Source organism: Drosophila mauritiana, chromosome 3R (assembly GCF_004382145.1).
Source record: "Drosophila mauritiana strain mau12 chromosome 3R, ASM438214v1, whole genome shotgun sequence".
Classification (NCBI taxonomy): Eukaryota; Metazoa; Arthropoda; class Insecta; order Diptera; family Drosophilidae; genus Drosophila; species Drosophila mauritiana.
Window position 1 is genome coordinate 5,698,716 of NC_046670.1, and position 18,832 is coordinate 5,717,547.

The window sequence follows — 18,832 nt, forward strand, 5'->3', positions numbered from 1 at the left end:
AAATGAAGATTAACCCAAATCTGGAGCTTCGGCTTGTGACGAAGTTGAAAGTAGGATTTCCAAGATTGGTAGCGGTGCATGAAGAGATGTACATAAACACACTTGTAATATACAACTCCATACCTCTAAGTTCACCAATGTTTCCTCTCTTAAGCTTCAAATTTGATTGTGATCCGAGCGAACGGTTTGTAAATCTCCTTATTATGGCTAATAATGTTTTTTGGATATAATTCTTGCCTTGTTTTTTACCTAATCAGATCGAGTCTGCCAAGCTCTTGGAAATCGTACAACCCAAATACCCAAATGCCCATTCCATTTCGAAAAGAATGCCTTTCAAATTTCATTTACCGGTTTGTTAAGTTTCCTTCAGTTGTCCGATCCCCAAAATGCACCCAACCGCACCCGAATTACCCACCACAATCCCCAATCACAACTCCCGCTTTTGAGTTCTGTTTTCGCTTAAAAAAAAAAAAGAAAAAAGGATTTAAACAGGAAAATTCACTGGTTTCCATAGAGCCTACGAAAGCGAATTCGAGACACATCTGTATAGAAAGCCATGCGCTCATTACTTTACCTACTCTCTGTCATACTTTGTTTTCTAATTCAATTTCGTGGATGTCAACAAGAAAGGATTTCAGCTAAATTTTGTGCTCCTTTGCACATGTCTGTGAGAAAGAAAAATTGAGAAGAAGAAAGATAACGAACCACGGCAAAGTGATGATATGATATGTACATATCTAGCCACGATTATACAATATCGAGTACATCTTTGTATGATGATATGATGATGAAATGTTGGGATGGGCTGCCCGGTGACCGCTAGTATAATTGTCTCATTTATCAATTACTTATTGTACTTTCTTCTTACTACATTCTACCTAACCTAACAACCTACTACTACTTTACCTTACTACTACCCTACTACTACTATTCGTACTACTATTTGCTCTATGGGTTCACCATTCTGTGTTGTTCTTTCCTTTCTGTGTGTCCGTGTTTGTGTCCTTTTCAGTTCGGTTCCCCTTTGGTTGTTTCGATTTTTTGGTTTCCTCAGTTGCTTTGTTGTTGTTTAATTAGTTTCCATTCAGCTTCGTTCTGTTGTGTTCTGTTCGGTTGAGTTCAGTGCAGTCGGTACTCCCTACTCTGTACTCTGTACATACATGTGTGTAATTTAATTAATGTAATTTTAACATGAAACTCAACAATTTCTGCTCTCGGTTACTCATAAGTTACAATTGTGTCGTTTGTTCGTTCGTTCGTTCGTTCGTTAGTTCGTTGGTTGGTTCAATCCTTTGTTGTTCCTCCTCCTAGCTGTGTGTGTCTCTCGTTTATCATTGTTGTTCGTGTTGTGCGTGTGCGTTAGATTGTTTTTTGGGCCACCATACTCTGCTGTATACTGCAATTTAGCCCGGCTATCTAATATAACTCTGCGCTTAACGGTCCGTCTGACCGCAATACAAAAACAAAAAACAAAACAAAAAAAAAAAAACTACCAAAAAAATCGTAAAGAGAATACCGAAAACCAACTGCAAAAGTATTATAATTTATTTTACATTTTTTTCTTACGTTTTTCCATGTCTGTGATGTCGTTTTTTGCCTTGTCATGATATACTCCCATATATATGCTACAAACGCTTCTCCGTAGTATTTGACCATTTCACGCACACACACACAAACACATACATGTACTCCCACTCAAAAGTGAATATGAAAAACATCCGACACCCACACCACACAAACACACATGACACACGACACTCACACACTGCCACGCCCACTCTACACCTTTCTTTTGTGCCTTGTATAACTCATAAAGTGTAGTTGCTACTTAATTACAATCATTACTCAAAAACGCCACAAGGCCGGTCCTGAAAAGCTGAAAACCTGAAAACCTGAAATCCCGTCCACCCATCTACCCAATACAGTCGATTACACCCGAGTGTATCCTGCATACCCTGGCTTTTTACACCACACATATTACATACGTAATTGGTACTTTTTCCATAATTATTTTACTCTTTTTGCGACTCTGCGTGTGCCTGTTTTTGAGTTCCTTGCCGTAGCCTGTGTAATGCTAAAGAAACCAACTGAAACAATTCAATTTGCTGAAAGAAAAGTTGAATAAAAACCGAATACGAAACCGTTTGTTGTGTGTCTTTTTAGCTGTAAACATTTTGTACTGTTGAGAACAATGCCTGAATGTGTTTATGTATATATTATGCCCATATCTGTATCTGTATCTGTATCAGTATCTGTTGGTGTATACTTATACGAAACGGATTTTAGTTACAATTAACTTTACACCCACAACTCTACAACTCTTACCAGTAAAAAGAAAACGAAAAAGAGAGGACCCTTTACCGAAAGAACATGTATATGCCATATACATATATATGCCACATATATCTCTCGCGTTTGCCATAAAGAAACCATAAACCACCGATTACCCAATTTATTCATCATGAGTAAATGTTTGTTATTATTATTATTATTTAGTTGATTCAAATGTTATGCTTGCTCTAGCAACAACTACCTTATATACGGCCCTACCAGGCACTAACATTATTTTACGACCTGAATTGCCTCTGTTCCACCTGCCCCCCACCACAATACCCAACCCAACCCAACCCAATTCCAATCCCAAGCCCAATCTCAATCTCAATCCAAAACCCATCCAGATCCCGTGCTTCTGGTTTCAGAGCCGGAAGAACAAGATGAACCAAGTGTGTGTTTTTGCTTTTCGGTTATTTTTTTATGAACGTGTCGTGCCTTTCAGTTGAGTTTACAATACAGAAGTTGGGCAGTGCAGTTCCACAGCCCAAGGAAGCGCCGCTGAAAATGAAAAACTCTTGTCTTTAAGTTATTTCTGTGAACGTCATAAGTCTTTGGTTTGTTGTTCCTTATACCGCCTTTGGTTTGTTTGCCTCTTTCTTTCTTTGTTGTCTCCTATACATTTTTGTTGTATTTTTCTGGAACTTACATACTTATCTTACTTATGTATTGTACTTACCGCTGCTTTTTACACATTTCCACAGAAATTGTTGTTGTTTCTCTACTCGGTGCCGCACTGGAAGCTCCACGCTGGGGGCATGACCGCGGTGGCAAGTTGCCTTTGCCTTTCCGCACAGCAAAAGCAACTCGCAACGCTCGACTTGCGACATTTTTGCTGATTTAAAGCTCCATTTCGTCATTTATTTGCGCAATTTTCTCCCGGACCATCGGCATCAGCGGCCACTTAATTAAACAAATTTCTGTGCAATTTAAATGGCATGCTTGGCGATGGCCCCGCATGAGAAATCCCAACATCCCAACATCCCAACAGCCCAACAGTCCAACATCCCAATAGCCCAGCAGCAGGGCAGCTTCCAGTGCGGCACTCAACGAAAAGTTAAAAAAAAAAGCAAAACCAAAAAATAAAAATATATATAAAACATAATTTCCACATCCCTAGCCCTTTGTAGACTTGATTTCCTTTCAACCATGCCCTTACTTTAATGTTTTGCTATTACTTAGTACAGTTTACTACTTACCTACTCTGCTCCCACTAAATACCTTACTGCTTTCTACTACTAATACTGCTACTACTACCACCACCACTTCTATAACTACTACTACTACTATTTTTCCTACTTCTATGTGTTCTGTGTTCAACGACCAACTAATTTGCGATTTGCATTAATTGAATTTTTATTTGTGCTTTTAAAATAATCATGTCCCCCAGACTTTTGCAAGGGCCGTGAGACTTTACAGAATCTCTGCGACCAGATTCCGGGCGATGCCCTGCTCTACTCGCTTTTCCGGGAGAGCGCCGAGCCGGTCAAGTGTCCGCTCAAGGGTGAGTAGGCTGCCCAAGCCCCGCCAGGAACTTGGGGCACTTCAGGGACTTTGCCAAGGGGGATCTACATCCATATCTTTCGCAGGACCCTTCATCTTCACGTACAATCGCGGGCACGGGGAGTGCAAGTCGCCGGTGTCCAACATTGAGAGCTGCACAGAGGAGAGCCGCCTCCTGTTGAGCTTCCAGGCCTGTCCCGATGTCCAGGGCACCGAGAGTACGGGTAAGTACCGCCTCCTCCGCAGGCGCCAATGACTCATCGCCTTTCTGTGCCCGGCTGGAGCTCAAGACGAACGTCCTTCCTTCCTTCCTTCTTGCTTCCTTTCTTTTCGGTGCTGGTGCTCCCGCAGTCGAGGAGCTGACTTGCCTGGCAACCTGGAAGGACGGCAACTCACGCTACTTGGTCGGTCTCGTCTCGCACCATCACGCCATTTCGAACGAGGAGCGCTATCGCTGCTTTGTCTACGAGAAAATCTCCTCGCTGATGGGTAAGCAGCATCCCAGCCAGCCCCCGGGCAAACAGGATGAACTTTTGTTCGGGCCCTAATACCCGTACCCACTCGTACCCTTTGCAGGCGGACCCAGTATGCTCAGCTCCAAGGATGCCGAATATAAGCTGGCCCAATCCGGCGACGCCACTTGCAATGGCTTAGACAGTGCCGAGGTAAGCATTTTCCACACCCATCCAGATGCCCCACTCCCACTGCGAAAGTGCCTCACCCTGTTCCTCTGCCATTTCACTTAACTGCACTCGAAGAAATAAGTAGGTTGTTCGCATAGTTTCGTCTTTCAAAAGCATCTACCCTATATATTTTAAAGTTCTAATGGATTAAATAATAGTATATGGAGTAATGAACTCTTGTAGATTCTTTACAACCTATTGTATTGTTAAAAACCTATAAATAGATCCTGTACTCTAATTTAATTTTCTTTTAAGCGATTGTTTATTAAGCAACGCCGTTCAATAAATTTTTTTTAATTTGCTTGGCCCGTTTGGAAGTTAGAAAATTAATTTTGAATACTAAAATGAGATGTTCATAAGCGACACTCATATTTCGAGTGTTCAACGACCACGCCCAGTTCCTAATCCAACTAACTGCCGCCCACAGGTCGGCTCACGTATCATGTCTCTGCGAAAACCGCCCATCGCCGAGCGCTGCGACTTCCCGGCTTGGTTCAAGGGACCCCGCCACTGGCATGCCCTCATGGGCAATGCCGTCTACAATTATCATTCCAAGTGAGTAGCAATCAGGCCTGCGGCCAAGTTGTCATCCAAAATCGAAACCGAAACTGAACCCGAACCCGAACTTCCACTTTGCAGCGACGGGTCCGTGCACATTATTAAGCCCAACGGCTATATGGAGACACGTGCGCTGTGCGAGCAAATAAATAAACAGACGCCGACAGAAATGATGGCCGTGGTGCACTACACCACCGGGTGGTAAGTGGCCCCAAATTGAAAATACCCAGCCAGCGAATTCAATGTCCGCTCCCCTTGTCCGCCGGCAGCCAATCGGGATTCATGTGCATGATGTTCTACCGCCGGGACACGTTCGTCATCGAGATACAGACCGGCAAGCCTGCCATTCGCCTGGAGGATGCCTGTGCACCGGATCACTTTGACATCAATAAGATGGCCTACATTACCTTGCTGGGTAAGCTGCACTGACTCGCCTGCCGCCTCTATCGAGTCTCCTCTCTCAAACGCTTGTTTATGTCGCTCTTTAGCAAGCAATCCGGACTTGGCCATTTGTCCCATGGAGGGCATCTACTCGCTACGTGGCGCCATCGGACCGCCGTACCTGGCCACGCGCCACAAGCGCAATCACAACGGAAAATCGCATCTGGGCCATGGACATCATCACCACGAGGGCGCTGACTCGGGAAATTTCGGACATAAAGGGTATGTGCTCTGTGTGTGCCGCCACCTCTGACTTTTCTCAATCTATTTCCATGGTTACAGACACAGTTCGTTGAGCTTCCGAAACGCGGAGCGCATGGAGCGCGGCTCCTGGCATGCCAATACCCGAGGCCTGCCCGTTCGCAGTCGCCGCAACGCACCCAAGGATCCGCAGGAGCATCAGCAGCAGCAGCAGGAGGCGTTGGTCCTGGAAAAGGTCAACAGCAGCGATACAAGCGTGGGATTCGTGGCCACGCGAAATAGACGTGATGTTCCCGGCTGTGTGCCCAACTACAATGCCCAGCGGCAGCTCTGGGTGGGCTGTACGGCGGAGAACTTGATAGACGTTAGTCCGCTGTGCAGCGTGGATGGTGAAGAGGGTGAGTGGATGTCACCTAACTGCGGGTGTAATCTATGTTGACACTTTGCCCATGTAGCATTAGATAGATTCCTTATCGTCACGATTCAGTTGAAGCCTAGTACATATATTAACTTTTCACTTAGTCCTGAATATCTTTAAACGATTTTGGTCATGATATGAGCGGTGTGTTCTCAAGAATCATTAGATACATTTGTATAGTTTATGTTTAAGTAGTTAACGCTGCTCGCAATCTTACTCCTTGATCTGAGAGCACATGGAAACTAGTAGTTATTTATCTTAGAAGTTCTTTTACTGCAGATAGAATTGATTTTAAACCTTTCTAATGCAGGAATATGAATGATGGAAATAAATTTATAAGATTCTTCTCTTGTCTATGTCCAGAGTACTCCTGCCACGGATCCTGGAGCGAGAACAGCACCGTCTACATCATAGCGCGCCACAAGGGCAGCAAGCACGGAGTGTGTCTGACCTATCGACCCACAGAGGGCACGGCTGCCAAGTTGGTAGTGGGCGATGCCTGCTATCGCGGCACTCAGAAGCCGCCCGATCACCATTTGGAGGCCAACCTGTCTGTTTTGGGTGAGTAATTGCGCGAACTAACTGAAATTCAGAAACATAACGCTGCGAATATCCAAAAACGCAGGTAAATGTGGCGAAACTGGCGCCAGTGCCGCACAAGTTCATCTGGCCAACTGGCTGCTCCTGGTGGCGATGGCGATGGCGTCATGCCTTCAGCTGCACAGCTGAGGGACAACAAGTGGCAGGAATTACAAGTAGACACATGTGGGCACCTAAGCGTGACAAGCCAAAGCGCTACGTATACATCACTAATTCCCCGAAACCAAATCCCATTATGATCGACATGTATACAAGACACATCTAAGACTTATTGTATATTTCGTGTAGTATGTGTAAGGCGAAATCGAACCACTTCGCGCTGGTTTGGCTGTATATAATGTATTGTTTTTTTCTTTAGTAATGATACACACTTTTGTTTAGTTCTAAGTGCTTAAAATAAACGAGATTTCGATAATTAAGACACGAAGGAGCACACGATATGGAAAATGGTTTGCAATACAGCCTTAGGTCAGCGCTATTTGTATTAGGCCTAGTAAAACGCGTCTATTACTAAAAGTAGCGCCACTATTAACGCAAGTATGCTGCAAATGCTATTAATTTATAGTATAGCATTTAGAACATAAAACCAACCAGAGAAAAGACATCAGAACTATACGAACACAAGCTAAAAGCTTCTTCGTTTTGTTTTTTTTGAAATCATCTTGTAGTGTGTTGTACGACATGTATTTTTTATATATAATTTCCGAAATGTTTCCTACAACAAAGTACATATGAGATGCAGGACGAAGCCGGAACATTTTAAACTATACAATATAAATGTGAAATGTATTCGGAGAAAGTCCGATTTCGCGATGCTTTCAAAATGTACAAACAAGCAAATGGCCGATTTGCTCCATGATTATTACGCTGCGTGCAGCTCAGCATAAATAAATATGGCATAAATAAACAATATATTTTTATGTACAAAAACGCAAAATCGTGCATACATACATACATACGAGTATATATAATGGATAACGTTTTGCATAGGATCGCATTGGTTTCATAATACATAATTAATACCTTGCAAAGTACGCATATATTGTATGATTCATTGTAATAGTTATATATACTGGCAAGCATACACACGTAGGCATGTAAGGAAAGTGAGAGATTCGAGCAACTTAAATAAGTAGAGGCACACCACTTTCATAATCAATCAACTAACTTTGTAAGACACAAACAAAACAACACAAAAACAAAGATGAACTCACGACTCAACCAAACAAATGGAGGACAGATGGTGTCAGGTCGGTAGCGAAGGATGCTAAAATAATTAGAGTGTTTAAGACAATTAAGCGGTGATATAGGTCTAGAATAAAGAACTGTGTAAATCTCTGATAGAAGCACAACAACGGACTGCGTTTGCAGTTGAGAAACAGAACAAACAGACAACATCTGCTAGGGTTTGAGCGAGGAATTAATGATGATCAAGTGTATCCAAAGGATTTCAAAAACTAGCATTTTTCTCTCGATGTAGTAAGCAATCATTTTGCGCAAATTCCAAAACGAAAACCTAAGCGAACTAATAACGAGTATCGTAACGAGTAACCAATTAAGGAGTAGCCAGGACTTAAGCAGAGAGAAGAGACCCCTTCAAGGCAACTAGTCAAAATTTATGAAGCGTAACTTTGAGTTCCATGTAAATAGCGAATGTAATGCGAATTGACCCCGGTACGCGGTACGGTGTGTGTATACATATGTAACTAATTCCTAGTTAGCTAAAGGACGAAAGGATTGTGGCTAGGGAACCGACGACTTGGCGGGCAGGACACCGATACGCGCAGTGGCGTACGGATGAGTAAGATATGGGTTACTTTCTAAATACTATGTATACATTCAGCAACACTTATATAGAAATACGAAGATAATGAATCATAAACTCGAACAGCAGGCCGACACCTAATAGTGAAACGGAAATACCGAAGCGGAACCGGAAACAGGAAGGCAGAAGCAGCAGCACACCATATCGTTGTGGCCAGACAAATCAGTAGTCGAGATGAGATGTACAAATGATGTACAATGATGATCGGACGAAGTGGCAGACGCTGTGCTTGAACATTTTTTTGAGTGTACCTCTCTTTAAATAGGCATTTCCATTTGTTGTCAGCTTTTAAAACGTAAATACGAGCATATTAAATAATAATAAAAGCATTTTAAAGAAGAAAACCGCAGACACATGAGTCAAACGAAATATCGAATAATACTTCAAGTCATGGGACAGTTTTAAAGCCCATCCTCCATCAGCCAGGACTCAAATTCCATTTGGTAGCCGCTTTTCTGGTTTATTTTGCAATTGTTAAACTGAGACACTTTACTGTCCCCTCCTCCATCCATTCATCCATTTCCCTCTTCGAATTCTGAATCGGCTTCAGGATCCAGCCTAAGTTGTCTACTTAGCGTGTTATTGATGTTCCAAACGGTCTCCACAAATGTATTCGAACGTTTCTAAAAACTGCTATCTAATTAAACGGAAAACCAAACATACATAAATCCAAACCAAGCAAAAACGTGCAAACATATTTTTGTAAATAGACAAATCAACGCTTGAATTTTTATCCAGTTTTTGTGTATGGCCAACTGCAGTCGACTTATGTGTGATGGGCGGCCGCTTCAGCTTGTGGGCGTGGCTGCTCCATTTGAGTGTGAACGCTAAGCATTAGAGATAAGTGATTTTTATATTCAATGCGATTTTATAAATCATTTTAATTGTCTATTTTAACGGGTGAAGCAAGCAGAAAGGAAATGAATGTAATTATGCCGTCGGTTTAGTTCATGTGTGTGAAGAAATATGTATGCAATTTTCGTCAATAATTGAATGTTTTGAATACTGTGTTCTTACCTTGTTTGGATTTGTTTTTTAAGCTAATATAAATACAAATACAAACTAATTAAAAATATATATGTAATGTATTTTTATTTGAGGCGAGTAAACTTGGGAAGTCAAGGGCAATTGGCGTTTAAGCAGATTCTTAATTTGTACATATGCCAAATCCTCAAAATATAAAACAATAAGCGTAATTATACAAACTTTCTCCAATATAACAATTGGCAATCCTCTGACTTCGGTAGTCGATAATCATCATAATATTTGAGCTGTGACTTTTATTCAAAAAGGCTTTCCGAATTTAAGCCTGCAGCAGAGGAGCCGCTTAATCAATGCCATGAGCGTGGAAACATCCGACCCGTCACTTAGAGAAACCATGTATTGTTTATTGAAAAGGTGCTCCAAGTGTGGAACACTGACAACCATAATGGGAAGATCCTAATCTTCACCCAAACTCAGCGAATTGAGAGCAAAGGCTGAAAGAGTAAACGCGAAATAAAAAGTCTTGAGCCGCGTGTCCGAACACGAAGAAGTTTTATTTGAAACTGAAACTGATACACATAATAATGCCAGCTTCATGCGGCTGCTTATTTACTAATATATATACATACATACAGTTCATGCAAAGACACTAGAATAACAAGATGCGTAACGGCCATACATTCGTTTGGCACTATGCAGCCACTTTTTTGGTGAAGGCCAAATTTGCTCTCTTTCCGCTCGCTCACGCTGAGAGCGTAAGAAATGTAAAAATAGAATTTGCTTGCTTGTGTGAGTAAAAACAAGAGACGAGAACGCGTATATGTGTGCGTGTTGTGCTAGAAGACGATTTTCGGGCCGAAACCAATTCTGATCGAAGAAACGAATTTACATATTTGGAGTTTTGGCCAATTTCGTAGCAATATGATGAAATAAAATAAAAATTCCCTGACTATTATAATTTTAAAGTTTTTTATATTCGTTTGTTAAAATCGCCGCTCGAATTAGCTACCGTTTACATATTTATATTTTATTCTTATTTTATTTATATTATGTTATGTTAATTAATTATTTGTAATATATGTAATATTCGGTACCCAGGGAACACCACGGGGAGGCCATTAGAATTGTAATGGGGTCCTATATTAATTAGGCCTTCGAGTCGACTTGAAATATTTTAATGTATAACATTAAAACATTTCCATGTTCCCCAATTAAGTTATTTTTCGAACTATTGTTTTTTTTTTATATTTTGCGTCCAGTTTTCAGTCGCCAATTATTTAAATATAGCTAATTTTTTTATTTATGAGTTAGAATGCTGAGCTTAGCTTGCTTTTTTGTTTATCAGCTATCATCACAGTCCACTTGCAATGCTTAAAAAGCAAAACTTTTATAAGTTTGTTTAACAAATCTGTTCTATGTGCATAACATTCATTATTTTCATAAAACCATAATGAGAAGGCACTACTTTCATTTGTGCACTTAATGCATTGCTCAACAATACATTTTTTTATACACAATAATAAAATAATAAAAATAATAATTTTATTAATAAATAATAAAAATAATAATATTTCATAATAATATTTCATAAAAAATAATAATACGTAGTAGAAAATAAAAATTAATAAAATAAATAAAAATATGAAAACAGTTCGTTGCAAAAGTCATATCGTCAGGCACGAAGTGCGGACACAAGCACTCAACAATCATTGCCTTATTAATTTTTCTCACGCCGCAAGCTGAATACCCTAATGACAAGTATTCTAATATAAAGTCATTTTCGAAATTTATTTTGTGATGTACATAGATTCGTCTATTACTATTTCTAAGCTTTATTTAAATAATAATAACGTTGAGGCAATGCAAAACAAGAATTTTTCGCATGGTGCCAATTGATAAAAAATAATATAGATTTAAAGTCAACGAACTTCTAAGGTGAAGGGCATATTTTGTCAAATTTACAATACATGAGCATACGTGTGCACACATACAGTTGTATGCTATCACTGTATGCGTAGAAAAGAGCTGTTTGCTGTAGCGCTCTCCGCTCTTTCTCTCTCGAACAAAAACTCAAGAGAGCCTGGAGCCACCTCTAGAGCCACGGCCAAAAAATCGCGTGCCAAAAATTTGTATGGCCGTTACGCATCTTGTTATTCTAGTGTCTTTGGTTCATGTGTATGTATGTATGTTCTCATACAAAATTACATATGCACATGTGGGCATTGTTTATATTCAACACCATGGACCAATAATAACAATTTTTTCAGATTTTCATTTTTCCGTTAATAAATAGCAATTTTTAATACAAAGATACTTAATTTCAAATACAGTTAATAAAAGGGATGGAAACGTTTTATTAATGCAATTAAGAACTTCTGCAGTGCAGAACCTAAAACTTCCAGCTTGAAAGTTGCCCGAGATGAATTAGTCTCCGTTCAGCCAGGACGTTAGGGTAAGATTGAAAGTTGCCCGAGATGAATTAGTCTCCGTTCAGCCAGGACGTTAGGGTAATATGACAGCGTTGCCCTGTAGGTCATAGCCTGCGGGTTAATGATGGGTGGTGTCAATAGGACGCACAGGTTCCTGGCTATATCCTTGTTGCGGACATATCGCTCCACCTCCGAAATCTTGCGGAGCATATTACTTCGGAACGATGGTATGCGGTTTAAGTTGGTCCGGGCAGCTATGCCGTACGTCACTTTGTAATAGCCTACAGCGATAAAGATCTCCATGACTTATCGAACCGTCCAAACAATCAACGTCATGCGGAGAATCAAATGCAACAGATTCCATTGGACAGTCGGAATGATCATTAGCTGCAGAAAAACGATGACAACGATGATGTTCGGTAAGTTCTGTGGGTGGAAACTTTCCTTGGTGGATCGCTTGGAATCGGGGGAGCTATTTAGGTGCTGTGTGTGATGCAAAAGCAAGTGAAACAGGTACAGGAGTGTACCTTCGTTATGCAATCCCCAATTTGGTCGCAGCATATAAATCATCCTTCATTTTAAGGAAGTGGGGCTACGTATCCTTAAGACACAGACAGCAGGATCTATGTATCTGAATTACATTTGTGTTCTATTTATTTTTGGAGTTGCCTCTTTTGGATTGGCTGAATCGGATTAAAAGATCGTGAGGCATCTAAAGTTTTTCAGATGGCTGTTTACTTGATCGGAAGCCAATGAAGAATTGGAAACTATGGCATGACAAAAATATATGCACATGCGTGGAAATTTACACCGTCGAATTTGTAATGCCTTACTAGTAACTGCAAATATTAAGTGAAATAATATAGTAAAGTAATAGTAAAAAAACACATTCAAGTTTTGTTGTTTTCATATTTTTATTTTAGTGGAGTTCGGAGTCCCATGGTTTGGAGAAGCCAACTTCAATATTTTAAGGCGTAGTTAAAGCATCCTTCATCGACATCCTTCTAGGAGTACTGGTCACATCCTTTCATTGGTATGTTGCGTAGTCATCGTAGAAGTCATCGAATTGGTTTTTATTGAAATTTTTATCTCTCTGGTCATACATTTGGTGGGTGAGGTTTTTTGATGGTATTCGAAATACCGACATAGGGTCTAATTTTTAGGGAAAACTTAAGAGACAAAGCATCAGAAACCTCACCCGAAAACCTGATGCTTTTTTGTACGTACGAAAAGGGAGGCATTTTTGAAAGTATTTGGGGGATGCGGTTCCCTTAAATCCATATCATGAATTATAAATTCCGCAGTAATAAAGTTGGTTTTAGGCAAAACATGTAAAGTAAAAAGTGAAGATCAAACAAGAAATAAGTAAAATTCAATATTTGGAATAGACTCGTGCTATTAAATATATCCATATAATACGACCGAAACCCACATTCATACAATACCAAAACAACAATAAAATCGGAAATTACGAGTACAAGGATAAGCAACCATAATAAAAGGGCAAAAAAACACAAAACTCAAGGATAACGATGTAATAAATAGCAACATTCTTAAAGTCTTCCAATCTGGTTATTTAAGATATAAGAGTACCGCTTTAATGTATTAGTTGTTTCCTTCATTTTAAAGCAAATCAGATTTTTGAAAGCAATTTATCTCATTATAGTTTCATGTTAGGGATTTGAAGCAGTATAAACAAATCTTTTTTACCAATTTTGGTATGTATGCTTTAGAAAACAATAACTTCATTATTTTTAGTAAGGGCAACATAACTACATTAATATGTTTTGGCATGTTCATCAATGGTTGTAAAGCCGTAATATGCATTTCAACTCATCTCATTCCTGGACGAGTTATGAAAAATATTTAAGTTGCGATAGTTTTAGTCGAATGCAAATGTTTGCAGTAGTATCGAATTTGGAAAAATGAGTGTGCTTCATTGAGTATAGCATATTATATATCTGGTGGAAGAGGATGGAGAGCAGGGCACTTGCAGTTCGCCCGAAAGTTGGTTATGTCCGTAGTGTTGATTTGTCTTGGCCAATATAGTGGTGCATTTAAGGATTTTTTTTAAATTTCCTTTTTTGTATGTTAGGAAACTTTTGAATAATAATATAATATATTATTTTAACAAAGGGTATTATTTTAAGTACTTTTCGTATGCATAAAATCCAGCGAAGAACCAAAGTTTATTTAATTTATCGAAGTATCGAGGACTGGATAAATCACAGTGACAAAAACCAGTAGAATGGTATTGGATATTGTTATCAAGTGGAGAGGAATTATGGTGTGTGAGTGTGAAGTAAAACATAAGATGCTATTACCATTTTTAAGGTTTTGGAACAATATGAAAATCAGCAATATTGCTATTAATATGGTTAATACATCGTAGTCATTTGTTGGAACTTTTACTTTAAAAATGCCGTGCAAAGAGGATAGTATTTGAGCAGAAACGAACTACCATAATATGTCCATTAAGTTAGATATATGTGAGTGAGTGAAGACAAAACATAAAAATTAACACTCATACTTGTTTTATATTTATAGCAACATTCAAAGTGCATTTTTATTCTTCAACCGATTTTTAAAAAGCAAGTTTCCAATTTGCATTTTAAATAGAACTATAAAAAGCTTGCACTACTAACAAATGTTCATAGGTAGTTTTCATAGTAACTTCATAAGCTTTTTATGCATTCCAAATCCTTCAATCATTGCCTTTGTACATCAACGAATTTGAGGTAGTATGAACTAAATCACGAAAAATAAGTGTGGTATAATAATGTTGAATACATTGCCTTCGTTAATTCATCATTAATTTATCTGAAGACTCATGTCCCAATGCGAAATTCATTTTAAGTGTTTTGTATCGAAACAAATCGTTGTCAATATTCGAATAAAGGTAGTTTCTAAAGAGAAAGGCCTTACATGAGCTGGATGTGCGAGTTATAGTTGCTGAGTTTATATTTGAGGTATTTTTGCAGAATACTTTGTGAAAATGAATTTAATCCAGCGAATGAGAAGAATTCAATCCAGAATTGTAATTAAGCTTAGCACGCCATTTTCAGCTTCTGTAATGCTTTACGATAAGTATTCGAAGATATGTCAGGACCTTCGTTATTTTCATTTAAAAACGTTTGTTCGACCGTTTAAAATTTGGGGTTTTAGTTAAATTTATTACAACTTTGTATTAAATTGATTCAAAAATTGGTAGTTGATCCATTTTGAGTGTTAATACGGTTGGGGTCCACTTTATGTTGCATTCATAAAAATTTAATTGATCTTATGTTCGCATCTTTCTGTGTCAATATTATTTGCACGAGCAATTCGTAAGGTGCCATGAATATTTTCTGATAATTTCATGACCAATCATTGTAAAGATATACAATGTAATGCCCTTTTTGGCAGTCAATATTTCGGGTAAATGAGAAAAAACTGAAAGTAAATTGTTGAGGAGTTTTAAGAATCGTGGTGATTAGAATGGAATTGCAGTTCAAATTACCAAGTTTCAGCTTTTGTTGGTTTTTAAGTGTAAAATGAAATTATTGGGTATTACTTTAATATCATGTTTTAGGAATCCAATAAATAATTCCCTTAGTTTTTATAAAATGACCAGAAAAAGCCGTGCACCCTGCCTTTTGAAAAATGACGATACGATAATTTAAGAATATGTGCTTTTCAGATAAAGCGAATTCGTTATCCAATTCATATATTTAAAAGGCATACATATATTTTAAGTGGCATTATAAATTATAAAAACCAATACCATCTAGTTTTATATTTTGGCTAGAGGTAATCGAAATATATCATACATATTATTAAGGGGCAAGCCCCTTAAGTTATTTTTGTGGTCCCATTGAAGTTGATACAAAATACCTCATAAAGAATACATTAAGTTTCTATCCTACCTTTTATCTTGACTCATAGGTTACGGAAATTTGAATTGAAAAATTTATTTGACCAAGATGCTAATTCTTTTTGACGAATATTAAATAAGCATGTCCTAAAATCACATCTTTCAAGTTGCTTTATGTTTTGGTTGAATTGGGACACTTTTATAATACACCCTACCTAAATGGATTTTAAGTTTATTTTACCAAGAGGCTAAGCCTTTTCGACGGATAATGTTTGGGGTAATCGGTATATATCATACACAATATTAAATAGTTCATATAATTGTGGGTTATATTGCAGTTGCTAAGATATACCATATAAAAATACCATGTTCAATGCCTACCTATAAAGTCAATAACCATATCCTAAAAATGGGACCTTTTAGGATTCTTTAACTTTTGTTTTAATATGTGACGCGATTTTGAATAGGGATTGTTTTATATCACACTCTACCTATATTGATTTTCGACCGATAATGTTTGGTAATCGAGATAGATCATACCTATTTTTAAATAGTAATTGTAATTTAATTGTGGGTCAAGTTGCAATTGCTAAGATATACCATTTAAAAATACCGTGTGTTCAATGCCTACCTATTAAGTAAATAAATATGTAATAAAATTGCGATCTTTCAAGTTACTATAACTATTGGGATTGATGAGACGCAATTTTGAATTGGGACTGTTTTATAACACACCCTACCGATATAGATTTTATGTTTATTTTACCAAGAGGCTAAGCCCTTTCGACGAATAATGTTTTGGGTAACCGAGTTGATTCGTAGATATTATTGAAGAGTTCATATGACTCGGGCGGAAATTGTTTGTAATAATCGAGATAAGTAACACATATTATTGATATACTTATTATTTTTATATATATAAACAATGCCGTAAGTTTAACTCCTACCGTTTAGTACCTTTAAATTGCCTTTTAAATTCTCCCTTTCATGTGGGTTTATCTTTTAGTTTATAATGGGTCGAGATCTTGATTGGAACAGTTTCATATCACACCTTACCCATATTTATCAAATACCGTAAGTTCAATGCCCACCTATTTAGGCAATATACTTCAATATATATCGTACCTAATATTGAGGAGCTCATATTATTGAGGCTCATGTGAAGAGATATTCTCTTATATATTCTTCTAGTGTTTCATAATAACTAGCCGTTTAATGGGTACAAATCAATATCAGATCCTATTTATGTTTTTTGATTATACAAACGGAAGTTTACCAAGTGGACTACGCCTTTTCATTGTCAAATTTTAAGAATCCAATAATTTTTGATCAGTGCACTTAGTACATACTTTTTAGACATATGTTTCAAATGCATATCAACTCATCTCATTAGCTGACGAGTTATTAATAATGTTTAAGTTGGGAAAATCATTTTGGTTGAAAGCAAATGTTTGCAGTAGTAAAGTACTCAAATTTGAAAAGATGAGTGTGCTTGATTGAGTATAGCATATTATATATTTGGTGGATTAGGATGGAAAGGAGGGCACTTGCAGTTCGCCCGAAAGTTGGTTATGTCCGTAGTGTTGATTTGTCTTGGCCAATATAGTGGTGCATTTAAAGATTTTTTTAAATTTCCTTATGTGTTCGTTGGGAATCTTTTGAATAATAATATAATATATTATTTTAACAAACGGGTTATTGTTATTTCATGTACTTTTCGTATGCATAAAATCCAGCGAAGAACGAAAGTCAATTTAATGTATCGAAGGAGGACTGTATAACATAAATCACAGTGACAAAAACCAGTAGAATGGTATGGGACATTGTTATCAAGTGGAGAGGAATTATGGTGTGTGAGTTTGAAGAAAAATATAATATGCTATTACCATCCTATTCTAAGGATTTGGAACAATATGAAAATCAGAAATATTGGTATTATGGCTTTATATGGTTAATACTGCGCAGTCATTTGTTTGAAGTTATACGAAAGAAATGCCGTGCAAAGAGAAAGTATTTAAGCAGAAACGAACTACCATAATATGTCCATTAAGTTAGATATACCACATTTACGGTTTATGTGAGTGAAAACAGAACATTAACATTAAAATTCATACTGTTTTACTTTTTCTAGTAAGAGTCAAAGTGCAGTTTTAGATTCCATTGCATTGAAAATGAATTCTTCAACCGATCTATAAAAAGCAAGTTTCCCATTTGCATTTTAAATAAAACTAAAAATAGCTTGCACTACTGAAAAATTTTAATAGATAGTTTTTATAGTGACATCATAAGCTTTTTAAGCATTCCATATCATACCAAGACCTTCAATCATTGTATTTGTACATCAACGAAATTGAGGTAGTATACACTAAATTACTAAATTACGAAAAATAAGTGTGGTATAATTATGTTGAATATAGTGCCATCGTTAGTTCATCATTAATTTATCTGAAGACTTATGTCCCAATGCGATATTCATTTTAAGTGTTTTGTATGAAGAAAAAAATTGTCTTCTAAGTTCGAGTATAGTTAGTTTTCAAAGAGAAGTGTCTTACGCGAGTTAGATAAGAGTGTTTTAATTGCTGAGTTTAAAACTGGTTTACATTTCGCAGGTGGTGGGATTATTGCAGAATACTTTGTGAAAATGAATTTAATCCAGCGAATGAGAAGAATTCAATCCAACATTGTAAATAAGCTTAGCACGCCATTTTCAGCTGCTGTCTTGCTTTATGATAAATAGTCGAAGATATTTCAGGACCTTCATTATTTTTATTTAAAAACGTTGGTTAAACCATTTTTTGTGGTTTTCCTCAAATTAATTTCAAGTTTGTATTAAATTTATTCGAAAATTGGTAGTTGTTCCATTTTGAGTGTTAATACGGTTGAGGTCCTCTGTATGCTACATACTTCCCGTGCTTTCATAAAAATTTAACTTATCTTATGCTTGCATCATTCCCTGTCAAGATTATTTGCACGAGTAATTCGTAAGGTGCCATGAATATTTTCTTA

General features: G+C 37.6%; 1 protein-coding gene across 3 annotated transcripts in view; it reads left to right on the forward strand.

Moving 5' to 3' along the window:
* The window catches only part of LOC117145567, a 30,306-nt gene extending 21,686 nt beyond the window's left edge, over positions 1-8,620 (forward strand). For 2 of the 3 annotated variants that reach the window (XM_033311272.1, XM_033311273.1), the window contains exons 5-15: positions 3,722-3,835; positions 3,921-4,058; positions 4,186-4,323; positions 4,411-4,499; positions 4,945-5,072; positions 5,157-5,276; positions 5,345-5,490; positions 5,564-5,738; positions 5,799-6,115; positions 6,499-6,696; positions 6,761-8,620. In XM_033311272.1, the coding sequence (XP_033167163.1) occupies positions 3,722-3,835; positions 3,921-4,058; positions 4,186-4,323; positions 4,411-4,499; positions 4,945-5,072; positions 5,157-5,276; positions 5,345-5,490; positions 5,564-5,738; positions 5,799-6,115; positions 6,499-6,696; positions 6,761-6,864 (1,667 nt within the window). In that variant the 3' untranslated portion in view covers positions 6,865-8,620. Of the gene's footprint in view, positions 1-3,712; positions 3,836-3,920; positions 4,059-4,185; positions 4,324-4,410; positions 4,500-4,944; positions 5,073-5,156; positions 5,277-5,344; positions 5,491-5,563; positions 5,739-5,798; positions 6,116-6,498; positions 6,697-6,760 lie in introns of all 3 variants that reach the window. The other variant, XM_033311271.1, reaches the window with a different exon arrangement.
* Positions 8,621-18,832: the final 10,212 nt, after the last annotated feature.